Source organism: Stigmatopora argus, chromosome 21 (genome assembly GCF_051989625.1).
Source record: "Stigmatopora argus isolate UIUO_Sarg chromosome 21, RoL_Sarg_1.0, whole genome shotgun sequence".
Classification (NCBI taxonomy): Eukaryota; Metazoa; Chordata; class Actinopteri; order Syngnathiformes; family Syngnathidae; genus Stigmatopora; species Stigmatopora argus.
The window spans coordinates 2,825,273-2,849,187 of NC_135407.1; the positions used below are offsets into that span (position 1 = coordinate 2,825,273).

At 38.7% G+C, this 23,915-nt stretch overlaps 1 protein-coding gene across 2 annotated transcripts in view; it reads right to left on the reverse strand.

Moving 5' to 3' along the window:
- epha10 (EPH receptor A10) overlaps positions 1 to 23,915 on the reverse strand; it is a 119,456-nt gene that overhangs the window by 9,436 nt on the left and 86,105 nt on the right. Inside the window, exons 6-13 of one of the 2 annotated variants that reach the window (XM_077590169.1) lie at positions 21,648 to 21,772; positions 20,341 to 20,632; positions 18,107 to 18,215; positions 15,654 to 15,782; positions 11,423 to 11,478; positions 5,608 to 5,733; positions 5,359 to 5,544; positions 251 to 312 (exon numbers count right to left, since the gene is read on the reverse strand). In XM_077590169.1, the coding sequence (XP_077446295.1) occupies positions 251 to 312; positions 5,359 to 5,544; positions 5,608 to 5,733; positions 11,423 to 11,478; positions 15,654 to 15,782; positions 18,107 to 18,215; positions 20,341 to 20,632; positions 21,648 to 21,772 (1,085 nt within the window). The remainder of the gene's footprint in view (positions 1 to 250; positions 313 to 5,358; positions 5,545 to 5,607; positions 5,734 to 11,422; positions 11,479 to 15,653; positions 15,783 to 18,106; positions 18,216 to 20,340; positions 20,633 to 21,647; positions 21,773 to 23,915) is intronic. The other variant, XM_077590167.1, reaches the window with a different exon arrangement.

Consider the following 23,915-nt stretch of genomic DNA (forward strand, 5'->3'; position numbering starts at 1 on the left):
TTTTTACACCTGTGGATTGAATAAACATTCTACATGACTATAAATAGCATTACAGTCACTGCTTGACAGAATCGACACCCTGAGAGGATGGGCAACTTATTTCAAGTGGATTGCACGTCTAGCCCAGTCAAAGCAGTTGAATTTTAAAACATATTTAATCCCAATTATCCTTTTGATTTAATTTCCGCTCAGCTACGTTGAGGTCTCAAATGCTCTCTCCCTACCCGGAATATAAATAAAGCCAACTCACCCTAAGGAATGAATCCAAGGCCCCATTGGACAAGCTCTCCACGATGATCATCATGGTGTTTCCTGCACACAAAACAGGACAAATGAACCAAGATTGAATGTACAAGAAGGGAAACAGTGCACACTGTAGGCGGAGTAATAGAGACACACAAAGAGGGGGAAATAAAGTCAGGCTAGTCCCCTTGGCAGCACTGCGGGATTTGTAGCAAAGCCATTCTTCACTCAGTGAACTGTGGCCAAGCTGGAAGAACCTGCATGCTGTTCTGGCTGTCTCAGCAACTTTAAGCACCCTTAAACACTCACGCACACTTAGGCGCGCCCACAATACACGGACAAGGTCCAGGTGCAGGTTCCTCTACATTACACAGCCGAAAAACAGCAGGCGGTGATGTAGCAGTGCTTTTGGGTGACAAAATGTGCCCCTTAAAGGTTAATTTACTGTCAGACGCCCCATCCATTTAAAATAGATTGAACGCATACCTGTCAACTTCGATGTTTTTCCCGTATTTTAGACGTTTTTTGATCATTGGGTCATTTGAAACTGGGCCTCAAACCTTCCTCACAAAGTTGTTTACAAAAGAGTGTTTTTTTCCAATTTATTTTCTATGAATATTTGCTATTGGCCAAAATTGACAGAATCCCTACATTTGTTTGAGAAACCTTTGTAAATGTTTTGTACACAAAAAAGCGAACCTTGTCCTATTTGCACTTTCTTTCTCATAAATTGAACAGCTATCATTGTCTGGTAACCAAGAAAAAAAAATCAGAAAAACATAATAGCATGAAAAGAAAGGTAATCTTTAAGAAAAACACAAGGATGAAAGAAAGAAAAGTGTTTTTTGTTTTTGTTAGTCTTCAAATTAATAATCCATGTGTTTTGGTGACCATGTTTAATTCAATAGAACAGCTAGAGGTATTGGCAGCTTGCTGCATTGCTATTTAAATGAAAGTTGCAACAAACTGGCTGAATTGGCATTTTTTTGTGTTTTTTTTGCTGGAGCTATTAGTTTAGTTTTGATCGCTTCTCTGCCCCCATCAAATTGTAAAACCCAAGTATTGTTATTAGTTTCCTCGCTTAAATGCCCAACGGTACTGACTGCGGGGACAGCTTTGTTTGCGGCCACTTTTATGATGAGTGAAATAATCTGTCATAAAGTACATAATTTAATAAGCAGCAATGCCATCGTTAGATAATAAAGGACTGTGCTGTATAAAACTTCCCTCAGGTTTTAACGGGGGATGATGAAGAAACAAATTGCAAATATATTGTGATGGAACTTTATTGAATGCAGAAATGACATATTTTCGTTTTTTATGATTAATCAACAACTGTGTTTGACCAGAATATTGTTCCAATTCACATTTTTAGCGATTTCACTTATTTATTTGATGTATTTCTATTGAAAAAAACAAGACATTCCAGTTTTTGAATTTCTGTTTTAGAATTTACAGAGCAAAAAGGCAAATAAATAGTAAATTTTCTGTTTGATTTTGTTGTTTTTAAAGTTAGAAAAGAACTTGAAAAGTAAAAAGTGATATTTTTAAAGATCCGCATTTGCTTTGCAAAATGATACAATTAGTTTATCCAATCCGTTTAAAGTGGGAGGCCTGACAGCGATTCATTCATTTGCGGCCAGCCCTCCCATTTTAAATAGATTGGAAAGCAATGAGTTGAAGTTTATAAAAGAAACATTACAAATTAAAGTTTACTTTTTGCTTATGCTTCGGTTGAAGTTCCATATTTGTATGAATATCAATAATCCAACTTTTTTCAGCGCATTGGTTTTGCCATCATTGCGATTTACAGGTAAAAAAATGTAAGCCTAAGCCATTAAAATGGTAAACATCATAATTTAAACGCGAACTCATTTGTCGATTTTTTGCAAAAATAATCAATGAATAAACTATGAAAATACTCATCTTGTGTCTGTCCTAGGAAATACAGTAAAGGCTCTTGCAATACCATGATTTACAACTCACACTGGAACTGCAGTGTCTATACCTTTTCACATTTCATCAGATTAAATGTCTGAGTTGAAGTACACCTGTGAAGGCATAATTGGATCATCCATTTTAGATCACAAATACGCAGTCAGCCAGCCAGCAAAGAAATGGCGCTCGCCGGCCGGGCCGAAAATAGCAGCTGGCAATCAGCAAATGTACAAGCGAGGCTTCCAAAGCAACAGGTTCCTCTGCTGTTTCCTTCAAAAAAGCCAACAAAACTATTCATTGCATTTTCCGTAATCCTGTTACGCATCATCTTGGCACTGTTTGGAAAAGGTGGGAGCAAACGGGTCAGGGGCGTTTAGCTTTTCCATCTCAATGACATCCCAGTTCATATTGGGCCTTGAATGACAGCCAAGGGGAGATGGAAAAAAAGCATTAAGAGTATTTTTTTTTTCTGTGGTTGACTTCCAAAAAATATATACCGAGCTCAACTGAGGTCCAAAACATTCAAAAGGATGAATCATTCAGAAAATCTGATGAATAGGATTAACTTGTAAATTGAATGTTGTTGCTCGAAAGAAAAAAAAAGGTATGTACTGCAATGGTGGTACAAACAGCTCACAAATATGGCAATACTTTGCAAAAGAGCATAAATAAAATGAACTTACTAAATTCAGATGCACTCAAAATTCTTAAAGTTTGGTGCAATAGTGGTCCAAGGGTACATAAGCATTAATAAAATGAACTTATTCTAAAATGTCAATTCACAGGGAAAAGTCGAATTAATGCAGTGCAATAGTGGTCCAAGTCTAAACAACAGTAACATGCATCATTACATACTAAATCATGATAAATAACCGGCTACACCGGTCAAAGGACCTACCGTATGCATGTACATCTATGTGTATGTACACGTATGTATATGTATATGTATATGTATATATATATATATATATATATATATATATATATATATATATATATATATATATATATATATATATATATATATATCTATATATATATATATCTATATATCTATATATATATATATCTATATATCTATATATATATATATCTATATATATATCTATATATATATATATATATATATATATTTCAGCAACACGCTTATCTATTTATATATTTATTCATGTATTTATTTATTTATTAACTTACTTATTACCTATCTATTTATGTCTAAAATGCCTTTCCTATTTCTGCATCCTCAACTTCTTGCTACTGTGACAATGAAATTTCCTGAATAAAGTTATCCAATCCAATCCAATAGTGGTCCAACCCCAATTAGCTATCAAACTGATCAAAACATCATAAAACCATGGCCAATAATATGTTAAGTTATGGATTCACCTGAAAATTTGCAAAGCTTAGACAAGAGTGCAAACGTCAGTTAAACAAGGTCCGTAGTGCTCCAACTTAGGTCAAATTGATCAACATTTCCGCCCTGTCAACCTTGTCTCAAAACTTCAAAATCACAGTGGAGCAGCCTTAGCAATTGCCCCCCAATAGAAGCCATCTTTGGCCATTAGCTAGTTCACATTCGCAGTATTTACTCTTGTCTCAACTGGTGAGTCCTAGCCAAACAGCATGCGCGTGTCCTCCATCGGAACCGCATGACTGGTGCGCGCTCGCCAATACAGTCAAAACGCACAACGCTTCGGTGTTTGTGTGACACGCACTGCGGCGGCGTGCATGTGCGAGGGTGAGATTGGAGCACATCCCGGGGTCCCACTGAGTCTCTAGCACCAATTACTGTACCGACACATCTGCTGCCATCCCACTGAGCGCAGTGTGTCCGGGCGTCGTGCCCACGCCAGCATCACAAAAACTTTACAAACTCTTTAAGCGTCTCCTCTCACCTGCTTTTGCCATTAACCTCCACCTCGTAGCAGATGATGGTGTCTCTTTCTGGCCTCAACTTGGTCTTTCCATCCTGTTTTCACTGCGGGGGGTCAACGGCTCTCCGTCTGGGCCCTTATGTCGCTGGGCTGTCGGCGTGGGGGCCTCCACTCAAGCACTCGCCGTACGCTCTTACACCTTTTTCCCCACCTTCCGTCGGGCGGTAAAGTCTTCCTCGCTGTGAGTGTTGATTCCCTCACAGTGTCTGGGAACTCTTTCCAATTTTCTGCTGTCCAGAACACTCGCTTAATTTTCATTTCGGTCCTTACTCGCCACAAGGTTGACCCCCTCTGGACATCGTATATTGAAATACCAATTCTACTATTTTCTACCCTTTTCTGAATTGCTACTTTGACCAACAGCATCTTCAATCTAAAAGGTTGTCATACTCTGATAGTGGTTGATGGTGATAGATGAATCAGACCTGCTTTAAAAAGGTGTTCACATTGACCACAGAGAAACTCTTCTGTACATCTAATTCCCACGAGAATCCCGAGGGTGCTGAAGACTATTCCAGCTAAGTACAGGTCGGAGGCGGGGTACCAAATTATTTATAAATACAGTAAAAAAACGGTTTTCTCCTGTTTTGATGGTACTTGGACGTTTCGTCGAAAGACGGTTGGTCTCCGGACGTTTGGTAGAACGGTCATTTGGTAGAACGGACATTTGGTCGCCGGGTTGTTACTGTTGAAACCAGCTCTCAAAATTATAATCATGAGAGAGAGTGAGTTTAATATCTAAATATCTAATATCCAAATATCAACAGTAAACTCTCTGTCATAATTTGACAGCGAGTGAACCCGGCGACCAAACGTCCGTTCGACCAAACGTCCGGTCGACCAAACGTCTTTCGACGAAACGTCCGGTCACGGTTTTGATGAGGCTCAATTTTAGATTTACGCTGGAGACCATCATGACCAAAATGGATTAGAAATCTTTTGCCATCAAAGACAGTGAAAGATGATCACATACCTGTCAACTTATCCGTTTTTCCCGTATTTTATACTTTTTTTATCATTAGCACAGTTTATTATCACTTAATAAGGGGAGAAATTGGCCGTGGTTGACAGGAATGTGATCATTCTGTGCCATTTCAAACAGGTTGAGCCAGCCCCATTCTGACACTGCTTCCCAGGCAAAATTCTATATCTGTGCTTTACACCAACATTGAGCTCTAAGAAGCACCCCAAGCTTTCTTTGATTCACTTAAAACCCTAACACTCCATTTCTGATCTCTCTTACCGCTGGTGACGACCCCCTCGAGTCTGATGATGTTGGAATGGTCAAACTGCCCGAGGATGCCGGCCTCGCTGAGGAAGGAGCGCCGCTGTTTCTCCGAGCAGCCGGCTCGTAATGTTTTGATGGCCACGGGCAGCTCTCGCTTGCTGGGCAACTTCAGACAGCCGCGACACACCTCGCCAAAGTCGCCTAAAAAAAGGATATAGGTCAGGTCGCCTTAGAAAAGGAGGTAGGTATACGATAAGGGAGTACCTGTGTGAACAATTCTCTCAATCTTGATGCTGGAGTTGTCCAACTCCTTGGCAAAAGCGTGGATCGCCTGCAGGAGATCTTCACATGTCTCTGGGTCGATGTAGGTTCTCCGTGTAGGGATTTTGACTGAACAAATTCAAAATCATATCAGTGTGTATGTTAGTGCGAGCATGAAAAGAAAACAGGAAAAAAAAATCAGACATTTTCTGCCACTGTGTGTCTGTCAATCCATTTTAGGCAAGCATTAAATGTGACTAAATGATAAGCTCATACAAATTTAAGCTCCTTCCGCAAGGCATAAGATATTTTTCGACCATGTGTACTGTCTTTTTCAATCATCTCAGAATGCTATATTACGAAAAGATAAGGCTACCATCTTAGATTATATTTTGAGAGTCGATTAATCACTAGTTTTTGCAAGTTAACTCATCACCTCATGTAAAATTGATATCATTTGCTGTTATGGCATTAACATTTTAGCTGTTAGAAAATGATTGCGGAACAAGGTTAAAATACAGTAATTTGGGGATGTTTCATTACAGTTCAGTTTGATTTTAGATGTATTTTCTCTATTTCAATGTTTTAATTGATTCTCATAGTTTGTCATTCAAGAACAGATAAAGGGCTTATTACACTGGAGGATAAGCGTGTCATATGAAAGTAACTAAATTTGGGGGTCATAAGGTCAATGCTCACAGAGGTCATAAATATATATGTGATCATGATAACTCAGGAACGAATGAAGGGATGCGTCAAACTTGCAGGATATGCAAGAATATCAAGAAGTGAATATATTTTGAGCTCATGAGGTCAACGGTCACAACACAAATTTTCAGGGTAGGCGGTATGACGAGAGGAAAAATTCAATGGTCACTTTAGTTAGAAATATGTCAAATATTTGAATTCGGGTGCTCATTCAGTCATAATTCTTGTCATTTTGTTTCCTCGCATTAACTATACCCATGCTGCAGGCTTAATTTGTGCTATTGATGGTAGTTTAGTAGAAAATTGCACATCCAGCTCTTTGCATCCATGCAATGAGTTAAGAATTTGAGATAAAATCATTTGGACATTTTCTTGCCAAACGATGTCTCTACATCAATTACTTTTCTTTCAAAACAGTGGTAGCAGGCCTTCTAAAATCTGCACCAATTACAAACTAACACAAAGAGGCAAATATATGCAGGTGATCATGTGCCATCACCCGGGATGATTTTATTCAAGGACCACAACTGAGCTGGCTGTGTAGATAATGAGAGCATTGAAAATGATAGCAGATAATTGAAGCGGTACTATTGACCCCGACTGTTTCTCCTTTCTAAACAAACTCAAAACAGCCAGCCATTTTCTCCACCAGACTCTTGTTTCCTTCATCAACTGCCGGTTGTGTTTACCAAGGGCTAACAAATAGCAAATAAAGTGACCGGCACACAGCCAATAACCATTAACCAGCAGCGTGTAGCTCTCAATTAGATGACCTTTGTTAGTGCCTGTTAAGGATAATCTTCGTGGAAAAGAGCAGGTGGGTTTCCAAAAGCCGGACAGGGTCTTTGAAATGTGATTACAGCTCCGGATCGAGCTGAGGAATACTATACCGGCTGCCTCATAACGGTTTATCGATCCAGCACACACATATGCGTACAAGCGCACCCGCGTATATGCCGCTGTCGCCTATTATAAAGCTAAGGAAACCCTTTCAATTTTAGGCAAGAAATTGAAGGCGCTTCTCTGTCAAATTGGGTTTTCTAACATCATAGTGGCTTAAAACTTAAAGGTGGTGTCGCACGGGTGTCCTATAAAACATAAGCTTGCAAAAAAGGCTCAGAACTTTCAAAGACGCGCTCCGACATAGACATGCTTCGTTGGATGCTTGGGTGATTATTTTCAGGGGTAACCGCTTCACTGCCAGGAGCGACTGAAGGATAAGGTTGCCATGATTCACCAAATTAAATGGCAATATAGTCATTTAGTCTGTTATTTGTTCAAATACATTTTTATCTAATATTTAATAAATTGTCTTGAGCCTCTTCAAAGTAAATGCTCTCTTTACTCTTTTAATATTCTAGACTAAGATACTCCTTTATCTATTTTCAATGATAGTTAGTTAGTTATTGTAATTTATATTAAGAAAACCAAAAAAAGGGAAAAAACAGTAAATGTTCACAAATTCCTTAGCCTTTAAAATGTAGATAATATTCACTTTTTACAGTCTAAAAAAGTACATATCATTAAACCTTTGGTTTTATATGAACTAAAAAGGACAACAAAAGATCACTATTTTTAAATGATTTAAAAAGTACTTATCTGTGCAAAAAGGGAAAAATATACATTTTTATTTTTTTGAAATTGTTGGGTTTGAATTGAGAAAAAGAAGGAAAAAAAAGTCTTTGGCTGCCGTTCATGGTGAGAAATTGCTGCCAGCCCTCCTAGTCAAAATAGATTTCCTGTGTATTACCGTCAATCGTAGTCAAAGAGTTAACAGTTAACTTAATCTTCCCTGTCATACCGTAATCTTTCCTGTTCACCCTTAAATTACAACGAGTACGACTGCTACTTCTACTAAACATCAACATTTTGCTTTTGTTTTGGTAAACAATGATACTGTGATAAAATACACATACACTTTTCTCAATGCATCATTTTTCAACATAAAACAATCTTACTGTAATAAACATAAAAAAAATAATGGTTATCTTTCAAATTTAAACAAGCCATGCAGGTATGACGTGAAAGCAAATGAAAATGTCTTGGAAGATTTCAATTTTATACTAACTCGGTTTTTATGGCATCTTAAACTGAGCGAATACAGCCGTGATTTATAAACTAGACATCATGCTGGCTATGTGAATTGCCTTAAATGGAAAATCCAAATTAACAATAGACTGCAAAGTGCTCACAAGCGCGAATTTGAGTTAATGGTGTGCAGACTTGGAACGCTGCAAACAATACTACTCTTGGCCAGAAAGAAATGAGAAAACCAATGTCCGGCATATATCACGCTTAGTGATTTTAATAATTTAACCGAGTATGGCTTTCCTTTGACCTGGCTTTCATCACCGCTTTCACATTCGCCCACAGCGTGACCTCAAATTCAAGCACGGGGCCGATGCGGAACGGGATCCAGGCTCATCTGCAATCTGCTTTAATAAAGCAGGTTTGGATATTGTTTAAAGTGATTGCGATGGAAAAACGGCAAGCGCAACAGCGAGGCAAAGCATCTGGGGAAATCATCGGGAAAATAGGATCGAGATCGCTAGGCGTGATAATGCTTTTTGCGTTTTGGCTTTTTGTCCCGGGCAGCCATTGGCCGGCGGTGTGAACGCCACATCGTGTTACGTGCCATGTCAATTAAGTCTGACTCTTAAACCCAAAGCCATAATACTGAATTTTATGACCATATTTCTATGAGACTACAAAATGAAAGGTTCGATTATTTTGATCAGGAAGAACAAGTATATTTCTACTTGAGTCTGTTCTTTAGCAAGTGGCAGTAGAACGTAAGTTTAAACTATTAGAAGTTTTCAAAGGCACTCAACTTTTGAATTTCAGATGGAAAAAACAAAACAAATATTGTACTATCGTCATATTTCTGTTGTGAATTTCAATGAGTTTGTCACAAGTAGCCACAAAATGGTATCGGTGCAGCATTATAATCGACAACCCAATTACGTGAGAACCATATTCATAATTAGGGTACAAACACTCATTCAAAATAGCCGTCATCACCGTCAATGGCAGCCAAACGCTTAAGGGTGACACGCAAAAGTGCCAACAAACTATATCACAGCACTTATACTTTAATCTCTCAATCCCGACCCACGGGAGTCCAAAAACGGCACTATAGCTAAAGAGAACAAAAATCCATCTTAGAGTCTATTTATGCGTGTGTCCATGTCCTCCATAAGAACGTTATTTATTTATGTTGTTGTTTTTATTTTTTAAAGCAGGCCAATTGCGTGTACGTGCGTCGGTCGGCTTTTTGGCATGTCTTTGTTTGGTCAGATTGAATTCCCAGCCGCATGGCTTTGGCTCATTATTCATCAGAAACAGTGCTCCCAAACCCCTCCCGAGGGCTCAGCATGCTGGGAGATTAAATAACGCAAATGAGCATGCACACGCGCACTACATTTACAAAAGCGTGTACACACAAAAGGAAAAGTCTAAGCACACAATTACCACTTAAGCAAAGCTTTGCTGTACACGTACACACGAGCACAACCAGCGGAGATATGTCAAAGTACCCCCATTCAGTCACTGTCCAGACAAAAAGCCTACTGGGAGCTAAGTGAGGAGGGTTTTTCTTTTTTTATTATTATATTTTTGTAAAACGTGGACAAAAGCCAGTTTTGGAATCCCCATCTCTCACTTTTGACTTTTAGTCCTTTTCTCGCTAATTCTTGCTCTCCTTATTTCACTGCGTCCTAATCAAATTCTGCTCCCAACACCTAGAACTGTGTGAATGCTTTGAGCATTTTCAGCACCATCCTCCTTCTACACGCTCACTTGTGCTCCTCCTCATGTTCCCGTGATAGTTGTATTTTTCCTATTCCAAAAATGTACGGTTCCCCCACAATGTGTTGTTGTTTTTCACTTTTCAATAGTCCTATTCATGTGAAAGGAAAATTCAACTTTAGCGCATCGTACTCTTCTAGACGACAATACTCAACCTAAAAAAAAACAACCTAAGAATATTCCAAATCAACATTTTTTCACAGACTTATTCCTCTTCAGTCAATACCGGTATACAATATTCGACAGTTTTTCACCTCATGCAGCTTGATTCAAAAAATCCAATCTACCTACTTTCATGTCATCCATTATTCAACATCTTTCTACTACATGTAAAATTACTCCAGATCATTCAGCATCATTCCATTTCAAACAGCATATTTCCAAAATAATTCCACATCATTTCACAGTATTCCATATTATTTGACACAACATTGTCCATTATTCCACATAATTAAGATCCATTCCTTTTCACATACCATAAAACATACATTAAACATCTTTGCACATTCCAAATTCAATCTGCATACATTCACATTATTCATTATTCAACATTGTACAATTTTTTGCCACCTCATTTAAACATTTGTCCACATCATTTCAGGGCCACTCCATTTCATGCAACATACTTTTATACTCATTTCACCTTCACCATTTTCCAACATCATTCAACAAAATATCACACATTCATTCTACATATTTTCACATCATCCTATATTTTCCCAGCATCATTTCAATATTTCTCCACATCATTCAGCACCACTCCATTTCATGCAATATACTTCCATCATGATTCCACTGTCAACTTTTACCAACATCATTTAACAATATTTCACATCCTTCCAATTTTTCCATGTCATGCAACATAATTTACACACCATTTCACCACATTGTCATTTTTCCACATCATTCAATATTTTTCTTCACAACATTTATCCTTGATCCAGATCATTCGGTATTTTTTCCTCACAACATTGACCCTTAATCCACCTCATTCCGCATTATTCACACAACATGATTCCAACATAACTTAATATCGTTCACATCATCCATACAATAATTCACATCATTTTCATATCATAGCGCAGGACTTAAGTATTCCTGGAGATTCTCAACTCAAAAGTTGTCGAATCGTTCCTCCATCCAGGATAGTATAATAGTGTAAAATGATTCCACATCATTGTACAGCTGTTTGCATTCCAGCATTGACCAAAAAAATCATTTTTTTTTATGCGGAATGCGGTTGCTGACGTGCATCCGTGCCTACACATTCATGAAAGTAGAGGACAAAAAAAAAGTCACTTACATTGGAAGTAAAGTTCCTCGTCTCCTTCTTGAGAGGCTTTGCTGTAGCCGCATTGTCTAAAAAGCGAAACAAAGACAGAAAGACATCAGAGTGCATTCCATCCCAGTCGGGAGACACAAACAAGCACCAGACGCTGTTTATCTTGCTACGCACTCGTTTACACGGAATGTGCAATAACTGTGAGATGAGGCAAAGCAAAGATGAGACCGCCGAGCGCGGTGATGGAAGATACAGAAGAGTAATACAGAAGGCCCCCCTTGATGCCATGGCGTTGATGAGCGAGAGATGGATCTGAGGCTGAACAAGTGGAAATTTTCTCTGATTTGACAGTGCCACAGGCACCTACACAGCCATCCAACATGAAGAGATGGACTATTGTTGAACACACAAGAGGGGGATGTATTTCACACATCTCCCCTTTCAAAACAACAGCAATTTGATGTATTCTGACCCTACGGCTGCCATTGCCGGTGACGGAAGTCCAATGCATTTGTGGTGGGACGGTCGGCGGCAATGAACGAGATTTATTCGCTTCCAGTTCAAATGGATTTGACGTCTACCGGTGGCAAACATTTAAATTAAACAACTGCAGTAGATATGAAATGCGTTTTTAAATGTAAATTAAAATATGTATATGAATACTAATAAATATTCTCTTTTCAAAGTAGTTAAATGTCTAATTTTTAATGAACAAAAAAGAGAAAAATGTTTCAATTGTTTTAAAAAAATAATTGTTGGATCTGGGGAGGTTATTTTTCTTTAAATAAAAACAAACAACCCCCAAAAAATTCTTTCTTACTTTTCTAAAAGTTATGTTTTCCCCTTTTTATCACACTAATGTTTTGACTTAATTTTTAAATGTAATAAAAAATTCAGTGGAAAAAAATCAAAACTACTACTATTACTATAAAGGTACCTCAAGAAAGGGCACATATATTTTTAGCATGCACTCAGTAGTAAACCTCACCCCACTTTTTCTTATGACCAAAATTCAAATAAATTGGACATGTATCCCCGTCAATGGCAGTCTTGAATACCTAATATTCCAAAAACGACATCTACACACTCACACAACAAATTCCCCCATCTTATTCCACCCCAAGTTTGCCTTAGCGACATTTATATGCCAGATCAACTGCGTTTACAGACACAATCATCCCATACATTGACAGGGATCATAATTGTGTCAACTAACCATGTTTTATAGAACAACAAAATGGAAAGGCAAGATAAATCATTTCCTAATATAAATTAAACAGAGCCCACAGAGGGACTATCAAGAGTATCCTTGAGGACGGGAGCAAAAAAAAAAGCAAAGGATCATCCTTTAACAGGCTTTCCATCACTTTCCTTTACTAGCAATCATTTTTTTGTTCAATAAAAGCGTAAACAAATCACATAAAAGCCAAGCCTCTTGACTGCGGTTCAGCAGAGGTCAAACCCGTGTCCTCTCTCTTCACCCACTCGTATGATTTGGGGCATCACGCTCCACCTGAATATAGTCGGATGACGTTGATATGTGTTCCAATATGCCGCAGCCACCTTTGGCTCGCTTCCTTTAGTTTGTCACTAGAAGATGTCCAATCCCTTTGAACCACAAAGGCTGGCAGCCAGTCTGCTCACTTCAAATGGATTTGACAATTATTGTCGTCAATAGCGGGCAATACAAATAGTATATAGGGTAAAATAGTGTGGTACTTCTAAATCTAAGTTTGTATTTGTTTTAATCTAAGGGTGAAAAATGCTATAACATTTTTAAAAGATATACAGTTCTTTTTAATTGAATAATGTATTATTTCATAAATGTGTTAATTCTAATCAGTTCATAATTATCTTACAATAAAAATTAAAAATTAGGCTTATTTGTGATTTTTATTCTTTTAAACATTTTAAAATTAAAAAGTGTTTTAATTTTAATGACTACAAATCAAAAAGTGTTGCAACTACTTATAATAATTACTCAATATATATCTTATAAAAGCAAATAAAGCTATTTAAATTTTCACCATTTTTAAATCGAGGTTCAGTTATTGCAAAATAGAAGTAAGGATTGTTTTTTTTTAACTTAATATAAAATGAAAAACCTAATAAAGATATTTTCCACATGTAAAAAAAATGTTAGTAAAACTTTACGTGCTTTTCAAATTCATGTTCAGTTTTTTCTAAATTTGAAGGGTTTTCTTTTTTTAAACTGCACTAAATTGCAATTTTAACTCGAGGTTATATAAAAAACAAAACATGAACTTAATTTTTTGCTTTTGAAATCTACATACTGTGATGATGAAACTCGAAATAAAAGCACGATCACACTAAGACTGATCCAAACAACGATCATTCATCGAGTGTGTTTGCTTTGCTGCCTATTTGTCCCCAAATTCCTCTTCATGTTAAGGTTGTGAAGTGCAGCCTGGGAGCACATTTTCGAGACATGCCACCACTTCCTTTTTTCAGGTCTTTGCGCGTCGCCGCCTGAGTGTTCTCGTGGGGAGCCGTGATCGAGGATGAGGCTGACACATCCCTCAGCCTGTGTAACAGCGGGGTCTGCGACAAGGTCAAGGCCCTGTCTGTCAAAACACACCAGCAGACACATGCAACGGAAATCCTCGGGGCATGCGCTGCCGCACAAGACGAGGCCGAAAGGAGAATTGATAGACAAGGGAGTGCGGGGAAAGGCGAGATTGGAGGACGAAAGAGGGTTGGGGGGCATAATGCGACCCGGGGAAAACAAGATCACAGAGACGTCGGCGGGGGAAGAAGCAAGGGAACGTGTTGGCAACAAAGACTGCAAAACTGACAAAGTATTGGGACGTTTGTCCGCAAACTGAAAATAGAACGGAGTGAGAACATCTAAACTATCTCAATCTCCCCAAAAAATGATTACTTTGATAGTCAACGAGTGTAAATTTTGGCCGCACCTGCAACACTTTACATTAAAAATGAAAACTAAATTAAGTTCACCCAATGGTGATAGACATCCAAAATTTCCGACACGACCCCAAATATTTCAAATGGCGGCCAATGAGTTAACAAACAGAAATGAGCAGTACATACGGCCAATTTCTGTCCCTTTTAATGATTGCAATTCTCCTTATTAACCGATTTAAAATTTAAATGTACAAATGCAATGCGGCACATATTTACAAACATAGGGCGCACTAAAAAGTCTAGAATTTTCTCCAAAGTGGATGGGGTGCCCAATCAGTATGCAGTAAATTCAAGATCTGTAGATGATTCTTAATGATCCCATTTACTTTGATTTGCTTTGTACTTTGTGCTTTGCTTTGTTGTACTGTCTAACTTATAACTATGCCTTTTCTTGCTACTGGCACAATGAAATTTCCCGAATACGGGATGAAAAAAGTTATCCAATCCAATAAAGTTATCCAATCCAATGTCGCTGTATTACGCTCACAGCAGGACTCTATGGGTACATTGCTTGTTGACACACTATATTTATATAGTGAAAAGGCGGTGTGGAAGGGGAATGAGCATGCGTATATCATGCTTAAAGCATGACAATAATAGCAGTCAACGATTACGTTTTCATCTGCCACCAGTGACTGAGACGATCTGGATTATTGCTGAAATGGGTAAAACCAGATCGGTTTTACAAAAACTGTACTTAAAAAATCCCGTACAAAAGTTGTTATACGGCGTACACAATTTGAAATGATCAAAAAACGTATAAAATACAGGAAACCGTACAGGTGACAGGTATGGCAGTAATATAGGTATGACTTATAGTCAAGTTGTATGTAATTCAGTTTGTCCCATTAGAAATGGATTGAATGTCTATCACTGACAATTTCCATTCATCTTTTTATGAAGTCCACGGATTTGCAACGTATTAAGCGTGCATCAAGGGTGCATCATCACAGCAGGGTTAAGTCGTCCGCCTAGCTTGAATACTCTCAAAACGTCAAATATGATTTAAAACAAAAAAAAGGGTACCCTTTTTGGTTATTAATCCCAAAAACTGGCACTTTTCAAGTGCCTTTTATAACATGCTGGGCTGGGGTGCAGCTTTTTACAAGAAAATGGGCCAAAGAGCTTGACGGAAAGGAGGAAAAAGATGCGTCTTGAATTTATTTGCATTTTATTTGTACGCGCAAAGCAAAAGAAAGAGACGGGAAAGCACTAAGGGGATAAAATTGCACTGGCAAGAGGACTGCAGGGAACTAAAAAGGCAGATTTAGGGGATGGAGGAGTGGGGAATGCATGCCAAGTGTACCTGGGCATCAGCTGTGTGAAGGGAGGAAGAGGAGAGAGAAGAGGAGGAGGAGGAGGAGGAAGAGTGGAGAAGGATGTCGAAAGCAGCACCACGTTAGCAGGAGCTACATTGGACGAGCTTGAGCAGACGCTGCTGGGAAGAAGACACGCGCCATTCAGTACTGCGCCAGAAAATGCCCATGGACGGCGATTGACGTCTCTCAACCGTTTGGACTCAAAGTGTCAAAATTGTTAGGACGCCGAACGTCGTTAGTGGCAGTGAAGTAGTTCGCATTAAAACGGCTGGCAGAGAATACGTATTTAATCACTAGTCCTGATCTGATTTAAAAAAAAACGGTCCTCCCACAGTAAATATGTTTGTCAATGTGCGCAGTGGCTTGCCAATTTTGTCTCCATTATTAAATGCAGGAGAAGAAATGCAGGGGTGTGTAAGCGAGACGGAATGAAAAACATAAGCATAGATATCACGCATTAGGCCAGATGTCTCGATTAACTGGTGAACATCTGTCATCGGGGACTTCTAAGTTCTTCAAAATTACTTTGAAGGATACAATTAATTGATTTAAGATCATTTTCGTCATGGATTGATTTCATTTCCATCGAACAAGAATATAAATAAGACGTGTATCCATGTATACATACACGCAACACAAGCTAATGTATGCATAGTGCAGAATAGGCCGTATTAGTATAAACATAATGCTAACCCAGCAAAAATACAGAGTATAACAAAAGACAGTCAAAATGAAGATGTGACAGAGTGTCATTTCTGCACAACTCTCCTTTAAGTCAGCGGTAAACACAGGCCCACTTCCTGTTCCTCCTCCAATCCCCTGACACTTTGACCCTGCAGCCACGCAGCCACTCAATCACTCTCCCGCTCAGTGTTGTGACCACTGAAGGGTAAGCCATCCTTTTCACTGACCAGTCAAGGCTGAGCTTCTGGGAAAATGTTCGGTCAATGCCCTCCAACTCGGCTCGATCAAACTTTGTCAGACACCAAAACTTCTTCCTCTCTTGACCACTGGACCAAACATTCTCATTTACTGTTGTGATGTGTGCTTAATACAGCGTACGACACTGCAATAACAACACTGACTAGAGACTTAGCCATCCGAGCGAGCCCGATCGGAACATCTGAGAGTCTCCGGCCGTGTCTCCGAGCTGAACCCAAGAGGCCGATAATTGAGGCATCAGGCCATTCCGTTCCTTGTCTCCACACAAAACAATAAGAGCAAGATAATGCTGCAGCACTGGTGAACAATGGAGAAGCTCTTTGAATGGAATGCAGCGATGTGGAGAAAAAAAGGCAGGGAAGATAAGGATTATTATTATTCACAAAGCGTGATGTGACTATTCTGCCAAAAGAACATTTTCCTCGGTTTCTATGTCGGCGCACACGTCTGTCATGTTCACCTATCATATTTCACTAATTAGTTGACATCTACAACCCTTAATGGTGGTGAATGAGTTCATCTTTTCAATCTATTGGACTGAATGAAGTAAATCTGTTCAAAAAATAGTTTGAAATTGAGAAAAAGTAAAATAAAAAAAATCAACAGTATAGATGAATTGAGATTAATCTCAAATCATTTTGATTTAATTGAGATTAATCTCAATTCATTTTAATTGAATTGAGATTAATCTCAAGTCATTTTAATTGAGTTGAGATTAATCTCAATTCATTTTAATTTAATTGAGATTAATCTCAATTCATTTTAATTTAATTTGGATTAATCTCAATGAATGTAGATTCCTCTTTATAGCAAAACTAGAATCACAGAATGAATAAGATTTAAAAAAACTTTAGATTTTTAAGTCATTGACTGCCATTGACAGCAAGAGACAAATATATTGGACGTCTACTACTAATAAGAATTATTAATTAAATGTAATTAGTTCAATTTAATTCACATCTTAAGTATAATTGGACGTTGATCATTGGGTGAAAAAATATCACGAAGGGCCAATTTTACTAATTCTTTTCTGATTATTACATTTTGACAATTTCATTTCTAATGAACATTTTACTGAAGTCGTGATTCGTGTTTCTAACAGATGTATTTTTTTAGATTTCCCTTGATTTCCAGGCATTGTAACCCCTAAATTATCTGTAAATATTGCCTAAATTTGAAATTTTAAAATCCGTGTACACCCTCAATTCAATCACTTGTCCATTTGGGAAAACATACCTGATGAAACATACTCAAATAATGTCCATTACACCATTTTTCAATGCGATATTCATGGATTCCTTCAATAGCAGGACTCCTTTTATTTTGGGATTAGTGTAATCGGGATTAGACAGACACCGAGCCCATGAGTCAGTGTTTGTCCCTGGCAAACGTGGGTTTGTGTGACATTTTTTTGAGGCGATTAAAACATACGGCGGACGTGCTGTGCAGACAGAATTAATCATGCCGTGCGTGTACGTGCGGATATAAAGAGCTTTACCTCCTCCAGATGTGCAGTCCCACTCCCATGGAAAGCAGCATGACCAGCGCCGCCACAGACACGATGGCGATGATCACCACGGGACTTTGTTCGCTGGATGCCAGCGCCACTAGATAGAAAAAGAAAAAATATCGATTTGATGAAAAGATATATATTGGAAAAAATAAAATGGCAGTGCAAATTCATTTAATGTGAAAGTTTTAGTCATTTAGTGCTTTTTTTCTCTATCTTGGAAAATATTTTTCAAAATGCCTTTTTTAAAAAGCTTTAATTGACTTTGTTGTTTTATTTTTTTAACGGTTCACATGTATTTCTTTTTTGTATTTACTTTGTTTTCTATATATGTTGTGTTTTCTATTTATATCTGTTGATTATTGCATGAATTAATGGATCTTAACAAGTTAGTATTTCCCCCCCCCTAAATTTTAAGGTGTTCAGTGGGGTTTAAATCAGGTCATTCCAATCATCTGATTCCAATAATTGCTTCATTTGTTTTGGACTTTCTTCAATTTAATGTTGATTATTTCTTGTCAAATGTTTTTTTATGTGAAAGCGGAGACTCTTATTGATTTTTAGTGTTATAAAAATAAAATTGACTTGGAACCTATGATACAGTTATTTGTTTCAAATTGAAGCAGCTGTTTTATGTGAATTTACTTTGACAAACACAGGGAATTTACCAAAAATACTGTTCATAACATTTTCAATTCCACACATTCCCCTTCTCCTTAGAGTACAGTAAACTCAAAAATATAATATGCAGTATTCTCGACTCCTATTCATATTTTGGGATATATTTTTGGCTGGTACAACTCCCTGTAACTCACCGAATTTTATACTGAGCCGCCTTGAAAAAGTTTCGGAGGTCATCAGTTGTTTGACACTTCCCAGCTCGCTCGCTCGCCTTAGGCAAGAACTGGCTTCATCCATAACGCTACTGTGAAAATAAGCCTTCTCTTGCGAAACGCAAAAAGGTCAACCATTTTTTGTGCAAAATTCACTTTGGCTAAAAGAAAAAACAAAAAAATAAATGAGCCGTGCTAGATTTGATCTTTGAACCAAACGTAGGAGGAGTTGGCTGCTTTTAGCTAAATTCCCCCCCGCGTATAAGGCGAAGCGGGACGGCACTAAAATCCCATAGCTGAATATAAAAAAAAATGCTTGTTTCCATTAGAAGTTGAAGCATAAAGCACACACTCGGAGAGCAAAAACTAGACTCGGAGGTGTGATCAAAGACAAAGTGTTTCACGCCTCGCTGATAAAATGTGGAATCTTCACACTTTATCTCGTACGCTGTCACATTGCTGACTCTCTGCACCTCAAACTGAACACCTCATTTTTGAGGCTGGCCGCGTGCCCGCGCAACCCAGAGCATCTTAAGTCGCTCGCTGCCTGGTGGCGAGAAGTGTGAGTGAGGAGAGAGAGGCCATGGGTGGGTCAATCCAGAATGGGGGGACATTTTAGCCTCAAAATTGGTTGAAAATAAATAAATAAACTGTCACACAGTTGCAGGTTCGTGCTCATGTGAGCTTTTTCTCCAGGTGGCAGTTCAAATAGCTGTTAGTGATGATGACCAAAGGAAATTAAAAAATCTATATTTATTTAGACTATGCACCGATGCCATTTTTAGCTCCCGATATACTTGATCTTGGCCTCTGTACAGAAACTGTAATGACACCACGTTTTTAAATGTACTTTACTCTCTTTTATTCTAAATTTACCACATGCCGTATTTTACGGACTATAAGTCGGCCTGTTTTTTCGTAGTTAGGCTGGGCCAGCGAATTAAACTCAAGTGCGATTTATAGATTTCTTTTATTTCCCTCTGACTCTCAATCGCTTGTTATGTTGTGTTTTTTAGGGTTGAATTTAAAAAAAAACCTGTTAAAATGTGACAGTAACAGGTGACTATTTTATCCGCTGTTCCCTATTTAACTCTTACTTTAACGTATAATGATTTTTACTGGTTTCTGATAAATAAATACCCCCCCCCCCCAAAAAAAAGCGCAAATACTCCATTGCAACGAACATATTTTTTCCCCTTTCATTGTGCATTCTTTGGATAGTGCAACTTATATTCAGGTGCGACACTAATTTGACAGTGAATTTTTGCTATTGCGGCTTAGTCAGTTGAAGGAATGCTTCTGTTTAGTCCAATTGTTGATTTGACTCAACATTCAATGTCCTTCAATTCTGGAAAGACCCGACAAGAAGTGTAATAAAAGGCTACTTACACTCGCCCAGTGTTTGCAGTTCCAGGGGGGCGCTGTAGGCTCCGTAGTCAATGGGAGAAGGGGAGGATGACGATGAGGAGGAGGAGGAGGAGGAGGAAGAGGAAGAGGAGGAGGGATAAGTAGAAGAGGAGGAGGCAGATGACGAAAGAGGGGAGGACGACAGCGACGAAGAGGGCGGCGGTGTCGTAAATGGGCGGATGAGGAAGACGTAGGTGGTGCCGGCTTTCAAGTTATTGACGCTGATCCGCGTGGCCGACGTCTTCACAGTAGAATAACTTTGATCTTTTTGCTCCTGCAGAGACAAAATCAGAGGAACCAACGTTCATTCGCTGCCATCCCTCCCATTTCAAATGGATGAACGTCTACTTATGATAAACTCATTCAAACGGTTAAACCATGCGATTCGTCAGCACTGAAACAACCCTTTTTCACACCACCTCCTCTTCTATACGCCTCGCCATATTTCTTGAAACATGTTTTCTACCTCACGAGGCGCGCAAAAAAGTGAGATGTGCTAAGATTGAGACACCCGAGCTAGTGGAGAGGTTAGATAACGCATTAGACGGATAACAGATTAGGAGAAGATGACAGGGCTTACTATTTCCAAGAGCAGAGAATTGAAAGAAGAAGCAGCAGATAAAAGCAAGAGTGCCGGGGACGGATAGAAAATACCCCAACGAGACAGGGGACATTGTTGCAAAAGCCATGAGATGAAAAGCCAATACAATTACGAGCAACAAAGAGCCTGGAGAAGTGTTTTTAAAAAAACGCTATCGCTGAGGAGCTGTGATGTCATTTTTCTCCTCTTATTAAGGTTTTGCGGCGGTGGGCCAACACAACAACGGAAAATATTGCTTTACATTTGCGCCGACTGGTGTATCATTGCAATAAATGACTTTTTTTCATATCTAGAATTCATCATCCACTGTCTGGACTTAAAAGCCAGATCAATAGCTTTTTGGAGGTGAAATCAAAAATGGCCTGAGCGTTATTTTTTATTTCATCTATCGCCGTCGATGCCACTGAAAGTTTAAACAACAGTAAATGAGTTAACAATTCTGCTTTATAAGCCCACACAAATAAAAACTGATGACTGCAAATGCCACCATCCAACGATTAAAAAACAACAACATTAGACTGCAGTAATTACGGTAATGAGTGTTTGTATGAGTCATTCTCAAACTGGGACATTAACAAATACTCGGCGGAGAACATTAGATGCACCTGCAAGATCTAATGAGGAACATACTGTTAAAATAGAGTTCATTTAGCTTAATAGTTCCATTTTAAAAAAGGAAAAAAATTACCTTCTCATAGTACTTGACTTCATATTCCATCCTGCTTCTGTTGGGGGACGAAGGTTGCCTCCACACCAACGTGACGCTCTTTTCCTCGATCTTCTCGGCTCGTAGCTGACTAATCAGCGATGACGCTACGCCGACACAAAGTGCGAGAAGAAACACAAAATCACTTTTGTAAAACTCCGCTTCGGGGCACATAGACTTCTCTCAATAGCTTCGGATTTGTCAAGGACATTAGGAACATTTTTTTCTCCTGCAGTTACAGCGCGACAGCGTAACAAAGGTCTTTTTTTTCTCCTTTCAAAAATGGCTATTGATTTATTCAGCAACCCCGGCTGTATTTTCATTTCAGATTTCAAAGAAAAAGTGGTTCATATTTAAGGAGAGATGGGAGAGTCCACCAATACTCGACTTTAGGGAGACGTAAGAAAAAAGGAGCAAGACAGCATTAATGGATTAGTCATTCAAGAGACTTTGTAACAGTGTTTTGGCCAATTTTGAGGGACGGACGCACGTCCAGACTGACAATGGATCAATGCAGATACTGACAAGTCTACATCGATTTAAGAATTCAAGCAGACTTTCATTTTTTTCCCCCAGGAGTCTCGCGATTAATCTGGATGGCATAATTATTCTGACTTCATCAATAGGAGGCAAGGTGAAAGTAATTTTGACAGATGCTTTATGGTTTAATTTATTTGCTGCCATTGATGGCAATCGACGTTCAAGTGATACGATTTGATTCTCTCAAATTCAAGACGACAATCTTTTGAACTGCGCATCTTTAGATTAATCTCATTGCCATGTTTGTAATTGAGGGCGACAAAACATCCAATCCATTTGGAATGCCAATTATTTGTTCCCTGAGTCTCGAGATCAGGGTCACCAACTCTGGGCCCCTATCCAGTCTGATGTCCATATGCCATGTCCAGAAGCCTGATAATGGTCCTGATGATTTGATTCAGGTATGTTGCAGGATGTTGACGTGGAAAAAAGACTGGATAGGTCCCCTTGAAGACCAGATAAGAAGATCCCTGCCCTAGATTAAAAAGAGGAAAAACTTCATTTTAATATAGCAAATCAAAAACATAGAGTAAATCTGCCACCCCACCTTTAACTGCAGACTGTTTGCACTTCTTTCCTTGCCCCGTGCTGAATTATGCATAAGACTGGTGCTTGCCCCCAAATCCCAGAACACATTAGAGCTCAATCTCAGGACCAAAGAACACGTTTGGATGATTTTGCTATAGATGTGCACGTACAATCACCTGCCTGCTTTACACCCCAGCAGCTAAAAATAAGAAGTCTCTCCTCACTGGGCAGCAGCTCAAAGTGCGGGTCTGCATTTTTTGCTTAGCTAACAATTGTGTAGACCGTGCAAAATTGGATTCCTTGTGGATTATTCAGGTCAGGTTGTAAATATTTCACGTTTCAAATCATGGAAGCAATGGATGTTATGACCAAACTGCACGATTGTGACAATGATTAATAGTTCCAGTCTCGGTCTTTAATTGAGTTCTTTAAATGTGAAAACAATTGGTTCAAGACCACATTTGAAGGTCTTGGTTAAGAATGTGACTCGCAAAAGAGTCAATCTTAGTTTCAATCTTGGTCTTGACTTTAGAAAGTCTTGATTTTTTTGACTTGGTCTGGTCTTAGTTCAAGACCACATTTTTAACATTTTGGTCAATCGAGGTCTCAACTTCCCAAAGTCTTGATCTCATGAACTAGTTTTAGTGATTTGCATTCGAGCAAATCTTGGTCTGACATTTTCAAGGTGATGCGCTCAATCTTAGGTTCAATTCGATCTCAACTCACATAGTCTGGACCTTGACTTTTGGCTCAGACTTGGTTCTAGTCCACCTTTTGTAAGACTTGGACGGAACTCCCAAAACACTCAATCTTGATCTCGACAAGCAAAAGTCTCAATTACAACTCGGCTTCAGTGATGTTGGATTTCCAGCAAGTCTTGGTCATTATCTTAAACAGGACACTAAAACACGCCAACTATAAAATAGTACCGTAAGTCCTTAATCAATTTAAGTTGGACCCGCCCAAAAATGGAACATATTACTGTAAAAAGACTACAGAATTCTGACAATATTCCCCATCACATTCTGGAGAGTTAGCAGCCTCGCAACTTTGGCAGCACACATGCAACAGGCCTTTGTTTGACTCTAGTGATTATCATTTACTGCATATGAAGTCAAATCTAATTAGCCATGCGTGCCCATTTTGAACTTTATTGCAAAATAAACAAATTGCACCTCCCTA